The 10,000-nt window shown below is 57.1% G+C and overlaps 1 protein-coding gene across 1 annotated transcript in view; it reads left to right on the forward strand.

Annotated features, from left to right (window-relative positions):
• Window positions 1–631: 631 nt before the first annotated feature.
• LOC130521026 (glycosyltransferase-like domain-containing protein 1) overlaps window positions 632–10,000 on the forward strand; it is a gene marked incomplete at both ends in the record, with an annotated part of 10,440 nt that continues 1,071 nt past the window's right edge. The window contains 7 exon segments of the mRNA XM_057024681.1: window positions 632–774; window positions 776–857; window positions 963–1,082; window positions 1,085–1,130; window positions 6,682–6,826; window positions 6,828–6,859; window positions 9,746–9,796. Coding sequence (XP_056880661.1) covers window positions 632–774; window positions 776–857; window positions 963–1,082; window positions 1,085–1,130; window positions 6,682–6,826; window positions 6,828–6,859; window positions 9,746–9,796 — 619 coding nt within the window.

Consider the following 10,000-nt stretch of genomic DNA (forward strand, 5'->3'; position numbering starts at 1 on the left):
TGATGAGGATGATTTTGAGTGGGACAGCTGCACGACCTGTTGCAGGTTCAGCCACTCCAGCGTGGGAACGTCCCCCGACCCTCAGACTCCTAGAACAAAGTTGCTGCTTCCAGCATCTGCTGCACCTTCAATCCATTTAGAGGAGTTGCTTCAGTGGCCATTTGAAGGGTTCTGTTGTTTTGGTGCCGCTTATTATCTTCATCCTGACAATCATCATCTCAGTCCGAAGCAGGAAAAGGATCCTGGTGTTTTGAGTGGACCCTAACCCTGACCCTGACCCTGACCCTAACCAAACCCTAACCCTGACCCTAACCCTGACCCTGACCCTAACCCTAACCCTGACCCTAACCCTGATCCTGATCCTAACCCTAACCCTGACCCTAACCCTGATCCTGATCCGACCCTGACCCTAACCCTGACCCTAACCCTAACCCTAACCCTAACCCTGACCCTAACCCTGACCTAACCGTAACCCTGACCCTGACCCTAACCCTAACCTGACAGATCCTCAGCCAGAACCTTCTTTTAGAACCGTACGAGTGGGAACATGCCACAAAAACACGTCCTGCATCAAATGAGCATAGGAACAGTCCGATTTCCAACGTCTATCCCATTTAGAAATGAACTCCAGGATGGAAGTGGGTCGAGTCTAATGTCTCCGTGTGTCAGGGTCCTCGTGTTCTGCTGGTCGAGGTCTTCTACGGCGGCTCGCACAAACAGCTGATCGACCTGCTGGAGCGCAACATCAGCGGCTGCTCCGTCATCACGCTGCCGCGCCAAGAAATGGCACTGGAGGGCGAGAACTGCCGCACTGCTCCTCAGCCAGATCGTCCCCATGTGTCCATCCTATCCTACCGGTGAGACCCCCACAGGGGCCCTGATGGATCTCCACTGGTCCATTTTGGGGGAACTGACCTGTGGCCTGACCAAGTTTGAGCTCCTTTGTGTTTCTGTTCCCAGAGTGCTCTTCAGCAGCTCCGTGTTGAAAACCTGTGTGAGCTGGTGGCACTCTCGGCCAGACCTGGCTCGTCTGAAGAAGGTTCTGTATTTCCATGAGAACCAGCTGGTGTACCCTGTCCGCCAAGACAGGAACGGGACTTTCAGTACGGCTACAACCAGGTCCTTTCATGGTAACGTCGGCGAGCAGCTCAAGCTTACTGTTGCAGTTGTTTCTGGAAATGATGTTGTGTGTGAGGACGTGTGTGTGTGAGGGTGTGTGTGTGAGGACGTGTGAGGTGTGTGTGTGAGGATGCGTGTGTGAGGGCGTGTGTGAGGATGTTGTGTGAGGGCGTGTGTGTGAGGGCGTGTGTTGAGGGCGTGGTGTGTGATGATGGTGGTGTGAGGGCGTGTGTGAGGGTGTGTGTGTGAGGACGTGTGAGGGTGTGTGTGTGAGGATGCGTGGTGAGGGCGTGTGTGAGGATGTGTAATGTGGGGCGTGTTTGTGAGGGCGTTGTGTGAGGGCGTGTGTGTGAGGACGTGTGAGGGTGTGTGTTTGAGGATGCGTGTGTGAGGCGGTGTTGAGGATGTGTGTGTGAGGGCGTGTGTGTGAGGGCGTGTGTGTGAGGGCGTGTGTGAGGGTGTGTTGTGTGGGCGTGTGTGAGGGCCGTGTGTGTGAGGACGTGTGGGTGAGGGCGTGTGTGTGAGGATGTGTGTGTGAGGGCGTGTGTGAGGGCGTGTGTGTGAGGGCGTGTGTGAGGGTGTGTGTGACGACGTGTGGTGTGGGCGTATGTGAGGGTGTGTGTGAGGTGTTGTGTGAGGGCGTGGTTGTGAGGCGTGTGTGTGAGGGCGTGTGTGAGGGTGTGTGGTGTGAGGGTGTGTGTGAGGGCGTGTGTGTGAGGGTGTGTTTGTGAGGGTGTGTGTGTGAGGGCGTGTGTTTGAGGGTGTGTGTGTGAGGTGCGTGGTGTGTAGGGTGTGTGTGAGGGTGTGTGTGTGGGCGTGTGTGTGAGGGCGTGTGTGTGAGGACGTGTGTGAGGGCGTGTGTGTGAGGATGGTGTGTGAGGATGTGTGTGTGAGGGCGTGTGTGAGGTGGGTGTAAGGGCGTGTGTGAGGGCGTGTGTGTGACACGTGTGTGTGGGCCGTATGTTAGGGTGTGTGTGAGGGTGTATGTGTGAGGGGCGTGTGTGTGAGGGCGTGTGTGTGTGGGCGTGTGTGAGGGTGTGTGTGTGAGGGTGTGTGTGTGATGGCGTGTGTGTGAGGCGTGTGTGTGGGGCGTGTGTGAGGGTGTGTGTGTGAGTGACGTATGTGTGGGCGTGTGTGAGGGTGGTGTTTGGCGGGTTTTGTGTGAGGCCGTGTGTGTGAGGCTGTGTTTGTGGCCCGAGGATTTGTGTGTGTGTGTGTTTTGGTTCTGTGGCGTGTGTGTGGGCGTGTGTAGGGCGTGTGTGAGGGTGTGTGTGTGAGTGCGTGTGTGAGTGCGTGTGTAAGCGTGTGTGAGGGCGTGTGTGTTGAGGGCGTGTGTGAGGGTGTGTGTGAGGCGTGTGTGAGGGCTTGTGTGAGGATGTGTGTGAGGGTGTGTGTGTTGGGCGTGTGTGTGAGGATGTTTGTGTTAGGTCGTGTGTGTGAGGCGTGTGTGAGGGTGTGTGTGTGACGACGTGTGTGTGGGCGTATGTGAGAGGTGTGTTGAGGGCGTGTGTGTGAGGGCGTGTGTGTGAGGGCGTGTGTGTGAGGGCGTGTGTGAGGGTGTGTGTGTGAGGGTGTGTGTGTGAGGGGCGTGTGTGTGATGGTGTTGTTGCGGGTGTGTGTGTGAGGGCGTGTGTGTGAGGGTGTGTGTGTGAGGGCGTGTGTGTGAGGTGTGTGTTTGATGGGGTCGTGTGTGTGGGCTTGTGTGTGAGGGCGTGTGTGTGAGGACGTGTGTGAGGGCGTGTGTGTGAGGATGTGTGTGTGAGGATGTGTGTGTGAGGGCGTGTGTGAGGGTGTGTGTAAGGGCGTGTGTGAGGGCGTGGTGTGTGAGGGCGTGTGTGAGTTGTGTGTGTGAGGGCGTGTGTGAGGGCGTGTGTGTGAGGATGTGTGTGAGGGTGTGTGTGTGTGGCGTGTGTGTGAGGATGTGTGTGTGAGGGCGTGTGTGAGGGTGTGTGTGTGACGACGTGTGTGTGTGGGCGTATGTGAGGGTGTGTGTGAGGGTGTATGTGTGAGGGCGTGTGTGTGAGGGCGTGTTGTGAGGGCGTGTGTGAGGGTGTGTGTGTGAGGGCGTGTGTGTGAGGGCGTGTGTGTGAGGGCGTGTGTGTGAGGGCGTGTGTTAGGGTGTGTGTGTGAGGACGTATGTGTGGGCGTGTGTGAGGGTGTGTGGTGAGGGTGTGTGTGTGAGGACGTGTGTGTGAGGATGTGTGTGTGAGGATGTGTGTGGTGTGTGTTGTTTGTGTGATGGGCGTGTGGTGGGGCGTGTGTGAGGGCGTGTGTGAGGGTGTGTGTGTGAGGGCGGGTGTGAAGGGCGTGTGTGTGGGCGTTGTGTGGGCGTGTGTGAGGGTGTGTGTGTGAGGACGTGTGTGTGAGGATGTGTGTGTGTGTGTGTGTGTGGTGAGGCGTGTGTGTGGGCGTGTGTGTGAGGGTGTGTGTGTGTGTGTTTGTGAGGAGCTTGTGTTGGGGTGTGTGTTTAGGGTGTGTTGTGTGAGGGTGTGTGTGTGAGGGCGTGTGTGAGGGCGTGTGTTAGGTCGTATGTGATTGTGTTTTGTTGTGTTTAGTGTGTTTTTTTTTTGAGGGCGTGTTTGTTTGGGCGTGTGTGAGGGCATGTGTGTGGGCGTGTGTGAGGGTGTATGTGTGTGAGGGTGGTGTTTTGGGCGTGTGTGTGAGGGCGTGTGTGAGGACGTGTGAGTGAGGGTGTATGTGAGGGCGTGTGTGAGGGCGTGTGTGAGGGCGTGTTTGTGAGGGCGTGTGTGTGAGGGCGTGTGTGAGGGCGTGTGTGAGGGTGTGTTTGTGAGGGCGTGTGTGGGGGCGTGTGTTTGAGGGCGGTGTGAGGGCATGTGTGATGGTGTTTGTGGTGAGGGCGTGTGTGTGTTTGTGGCGTGTGTTAGGGTGTGTTGTGATTGTGAGGGCGTGTGTGAGGCGTGTGTTGGGCGTGTGTGAGGGTGTGTTTGTGAGGGCGTGTGTGTGAGGGTGTGTTTGTGGTGGGTGTGTGAGGGCGTGTGTGAGGGTGTGGTGTGAGGGCGTGTTGTGAGGGTGTGTTTTTGTGGGCGTGTGTGAGGGCATTTGTGAGGGTGTGTTTGTGTGGGCGTGTGTAGGTGTTGGTTTGTGAGGGCATTTGTGAGGGCGTGTGTGAGTGGTGTTTTGTGAGGGCGTGTTGTGGGCGTGTGTGAGGGTGTGTGTGAGGGCGTGTGTGAGGGCATGTGTTGAGGGCATGTGTGAGGGCGTGTGTGAGGGTGTTTTTGTGAGGGCGTGTGTGTGAGGGCGTGTGTGAGGGGCGTGTGTGGGTGTGTTTGTGTGGGCGTGTGTGAGGGCGTGTGGTGAGGGTGTGTGTGTGAGGGCTGTGTGAGGGTGTGTTTGTTGTGGGCGTGTGTGAGGGCATGTGTGAGGCGTGTGTGATGGGCATGTTTGTGGGTGTTTTTGTGATGGCGTGTGTGAGGGCGTGTGTGAGGGTGTTGTGTGAGGACGTGTGTGTGTGGGCGTGTGTGAGGGTGTGTTTGTGTGGGCGTGTGTGAGGGTGTGTTTGTGAGGGCATGTGTGTGGGTGTGTGTGTGAGGGCGTGTGTGAGGGTGTGTTTGTGAGGGCGTGTGTGTGTAAGGGCGTGTGTGAGGGTGTGTTTGTGTGGGCGTGTGTGAGGGTGTGTTTGTGAGGGCATGTGTGAGGGGGCGTGGTGTGAGGGCATTGTGTGGGTGTGTTTGTGAGGGGTATGTGAGGGGTGTTGTTGGAGGGTGTGTGTGTGTGTGAGTGTGTTGACCTGCCAAATCCCAACGTGGTTTCCAGCTCCAGGCTTCTGTCCCCCCTAACCCTAACCCTGACCCTGACCCTAACCCTAACCCTAACCCTAACCCCACCCCCTAACCCCCCCCACCCCTAACCCTAACCCCAACCCCTAACCCCACCCCCTACCCCTAACCCTACCCCTAACCCCACCCTTAACCCCCACACCTAACCCTAACCCCTCCCCCCTACCCCCCCACTCCAACCCTAATCCCCAACCCCCTCACCCTCTCCCCCTAACCCTCCCGCCCGTCCCCCTACCCCCAACCCTCTCCCCTCACCCAACCCCTCCCCCTCTCTCCCTAACCCTACACCCCCCCCCCTCTCTCCTCCCTACCCCACCCCCCCCTCTCCCCCTCTCCCTCCCCTACCTCACCCCACCCCCCCTAACCCCTCGTCCCTAACCCCAACCCCTACCTTCCCCCTCCCCTAACCCCCCTAACCCCACCCCTAACTCTTTGCCCCCCCCCAAGGTCAATCTCCCCCCATACCTACTTGCCATTCCACCAAGTTCTTCCTTGACTGGTGATCCAACCTCTCTCCCCTATCCTGTCCGGAACCTCTTGAGCCCTGGCTAATCGCTTTTTTCCCCCCCCGGGGGGGCCCTCACCCTCCGCACTCCCCTGCTTTCCCGATCAGTAGGCCAGTGCAAAAAAGTTTTATCCCAAACCCTGAACCTAACCCTAACCCCAACCCTAACCCTGACCTAACCCTGACCCTGACCCTAACCCTAACCCTAACCCTAACCCTGACCCTGACCCTAACCCTAACCCTGACCCTGACCCTAACCCTAACCCTCTGTTCTCCCTAACCCTGACCCTAACCCTAACCCTGACCCTAACCCTAACCCTGACCCTGACCCTAACCCTGACCCTGACCCTAACCCTGACCCTAACCCTAACCCTAACCCTGACCCTAACCCTGACCCTGACCCTAACCCTAACCCCTGTTCTCCCTAACCCTGACCCTAACCCTGACCCTAACCCTAACCCTAACCCTGACCCTGACCTAACCCTGACCCTGACCCTAACCCTAACCCTAACCCTCTGTTCTCCTAACCCTGACCCTAACCCTGAACCCTGACCCTAACCCTAACCCTAACCCTAACCCTGACCCTGACCCTGACCCTAACCCTGACCCTGACCCTGACCCTAACCCTAACCCTAACCCTGACCCTGACCCTAACCCTGACCCTGACCCTAACCCTAACCCTCTGTTCTCCCTAACCTGACCCTGACCCTGACCCTAACCCTGACCCTAACCCTAACCCTCTGTTCTCCCTAACCCTAACCCTAACCCTAACCCTGACCCTGACCCTGACCCTAACCCTAACCCTGACCCTGACCCTAACCCTAACCCTCTGTTCTCTCCCTAACCCTGACCCTGACCCTGACCCTAACCCTGACCCTGACCCTAACCCTAACCCTCTGTTCTCCCTAACCCTAACCCTGACCCTGACCCTAACCCTGACCCTGACCCTGACCCTAACCCTAACCCTAACCCTCTGTTCTCCCTAACCCTGACCCTGACCCTGACCCTGACCCTGACCATTGTACCCGAGCTTGTCGGCCTGTCCTTTCTAATTCTACTGTCTCTTTTCATCGTATTTATTGACCTTCTGGTCTTATTCTAGGTTTTAACTCTGTGGATGTTTCTGCTTGAGCTTTGCAAGCTAACCCGAACCCTTTTTCTGATGCCAACCTTTGACCTCTGCTGAGGTGCTAAAATGTTGCTTTCTCATTTGAAGATCTTCAGACCACCGACCCACGTTGTGCTCTTGTGTGTTGACAGCCTGGTGGCCGACATTGTGGTGTTTAACTCCACCTTCAACATGGAGTCCTTCCTGTCTTCCATCCCGTCCTTCATGAAGAAGATCCCAGACCACAGACCGCGAGATGTAGACCTGCTGATCCGGCCAAAGTGTTTGGTCCTGTACTACCTACCCGGTCCACTTCCCTGATATCAGCCGGTCAGTGTCACCAGTTGAGCATTCGTGTGAGGATACAACAGCACTGCAGACAGCAACACCGGCCCGAGGACCAAGGTGGAGGCAGAAGATGGTGATGGAGGGGATGGTCCAGCACAGTTGGAGTCAGGCATATTTACAGTTGGCCCTGCTTGTCATGTGACATTGTCATGTGACAGTTGATATATTCAAACTTCTTATGGTAAATCCGGAGCAGCCCATCTCACCTTACTTGATGCTCCACCACGTGAGCCACCCGAGCACCTGCTACCACCCACCCCCGTGAGGCGTTTAGGTTTCCGTTCAAATCAACGCCTGAGCCGTCTGAAAAATATTCTATAATATTTTAATATAATAGACTTCTATCTTTGCTGGAAGGCAGCACGTGTCCGGATGTGATTCAGGCAGCACCGTAAGCAGACCACACCAGGCTTCAATGAGCAGCTCGCTGCACCACGTGGTGAGAAGGGGACGCTGGTGCTGGGGACAGTGTTCACTGAGTCCAGGGGACATCCCAGGACAGAGCTGGCCCTCCTCACCAGTCTGTCCATCCTCTCCCTGTCCCTGTCCAGGGGACATCCCAGGGCAGAGCTGGCCCTCCCCACCAGTCTGTCCATCCTCTCCTGTCCCTGTCCAGGGGACATCCCAGGACAGAGCTGACCCTCCTCACCAGTCTGTCCATCCTCCTCCTGTCCCTGTCCAGGGGACATCCCAGGACAGAGCTGGCCCTCCCCACCAGTCTGTCCATCCTCCTCCTGTCCCTGTCCAGGGGACATCCCAGGACAGAGCTGGCCCTCCCCACCAGTCTGTCCATCCTCCTCCTGTCCCTGTCCAGGGGACATCCCAGACAGAGCTGGCCCTCCTCACCAGTCTGTCCATCCTCCTCCTGTCCCTGTCCAGGGGACATCCCAGGACAGAGCTGACCTCCTCACCAGTCTGTCCATCCTCCTCCTGTCCCTGTCCAGGGGACATCCCAGGACAGAGCTGGCCCTCCTCACCAGTCTGTCCATCCTCTCCTGTCCCTGTCCAGGGGACATCCCAGGACAGAGCTGGCCCTCCCCACCAGTCTGTCCATCCTCCTCCTGTCCCTGTCCAGGGGACATCCCAGGACAGAGCTGGCCCTCCTCACCAGTCTGTCCATCCTCTCCCTGTCCCTGTCCAGGGGACATCCCAGGACAGAGGCCCTCCCCACCAGTCTGTCCATCCTCCTCCTGTCCCTGTCCAGGGGACATCCCAGGACAGAGCTGGCCCTCCCCACCAGTCTGTCCATCCTCCTCCTGTCCCTGTCCAGGGGACATCCCAGGACAGAGCTGGCCCTCCCCACCAGTCTGTCCATCCTCCTCCTGTCCCTGTCCAGGGGACATCCCAGGACAGAGCTGGCCCTCCTCACCAGTCTGTCCATCCTCCTCCTGTCCCTGAACAGGGGACATCCCAGGACAGAGCTGGCCCTCCCCACCAGTCTGTCCATCCTCCTCCTGTCCCTGTCCAGGGGACATCCCAGGACAGAGCTGGCCCTCCCCACCAGTCTGTCCATCCTCCTCCTGTCCCTGTCCAGGGGACATCCCAGGACAGAGCTGGCCCTCCTCACCAGTCTGTCCATCCTCTCCCTGTCCCTGTCCAGGGGACATCCCAGGACAGAGCTGGCCCTCCTCACCAGTCTGTCCATCCTCCTCCTGTCCCTGTCCAGGGGACATCCCAGGACAGAGCTGGCCCTCCTCACCATCTGTCCATCCTCCTCCTGTCCCTGTCCAGGGGACATCCCAGGACAGAGCTGGCCCTCCTCACCAGTCTGTCCATCCTCTCCCTGTCCCTGTCCAGGGGACATCCCAGGACAGAGCTGGCCCTCCTCACCAGTCTGTCCATCCTCCTCCTGTCCCTGTCCAGGGGACATCCCAGGACAGAGCTGGCCCTCCCCACCAGTCTGTCCATCCTCCTCCTGTCCCTGTCCAGGGGACATCCCAGGACAGAGCTGGCCCTCCCCACCAGTCTGTCCATCCTCCTCCTGTCCCTGTCCAGGGGACATCCCAGGACAGAGCTGGCCCTCCTCACCAGTCTGTCCATCCTCCTCCTGTCCCTGTCCAGGGGACATCCCAGGACAGAGCTGGCCCTCCTCACCAGTCTGTCCATCCTCCTCCTGTCACATACACACACACGCACTCACACTCAAACACTCAAACACGCACACACACACTCACTCACACACACACACACATACACATGCACACACACAGACACACACACACTCACACACACACACATACACACACAGACCCTAACCTGTCGAACACGATGGGCCCGAGTCACCTCTTTATTCTGATGGACGGCGCCACCATGTTCTGATGCTTTGATGCTTTATTCTGATGGACGGCGCCACCATGTTCTGATGCTTTGATGCTTTATTCTGATGGACGGCGCCACCATGTTCTGATGCTTTGATGCTTTATTCTGATGGACGGCGCCACCATGTTCTGATGCTTTGATGCTTTATTCTGATGGACGGCGCCACCATGTTCTGATGCTTTGATGCTTTATTCTGATGGACGGCGCCACCATGTTCTGATGCTTTGATGCTTTATTCTGATGGACGGCGCCACCATGTTCTGATGCTTTGATGCTTTATTCTGATGGACGGCGCCACCAATGTTCTGATGCTTTGATGCTTTATTCTGATGGACGGCGCCACCATGTTCTGATGCTTTGATGCTTTATTCTGATGGACGGCGCCACCATGTTCTGATGCTTTGATGCTTTATTCTGATGGACGGCGCCACCATGTTCTGATGCTTGATGCTTTATTCTGATGGACGGCGCCACCATGTTCTGATGCTTTGATGCTTTATTCTGATGCTGCTGCCAGGTTGGCCGATCCACGTGTCTCCAGCAGTGAAGCAAGCAGCACCGAGCTCCGAAGCCTCTGCACATCGTTTGGCCTCACCGCTGGTGAGTCTGACGTCTTCATGTCATCTGAAAAGCTGAATGTTCTTCCCAAGGGTTGAGGGAGATGCTGATAGCTTCAGAGCATATTAGCATCTATTCAAAGGCTTCAGTTGTAAAGTTACTTCCTGTCAACCGTTAAAGGTGAAATCACGTGTGAATGTAATGTTGATCCCCATTACACGTGTAAGCATTTTACAGATGATGAAC

The sequence above is a fragment of the Takifugu flavidus genome, unplaced genomic scaffold (genome assembly GCF_003711565.1).
Source record: "Takifugu flavidus isolate HTHZ2018 unplaced genomic scaffold, ASM371156v2 ctg646, whole genome shotgun sequence".
NCBI lineage: Eukaryota > Metazoa > Chordata > Actinopteri > Tetraodontiformes > Tetraodontidae > Takifugu > Takifugu flavidus.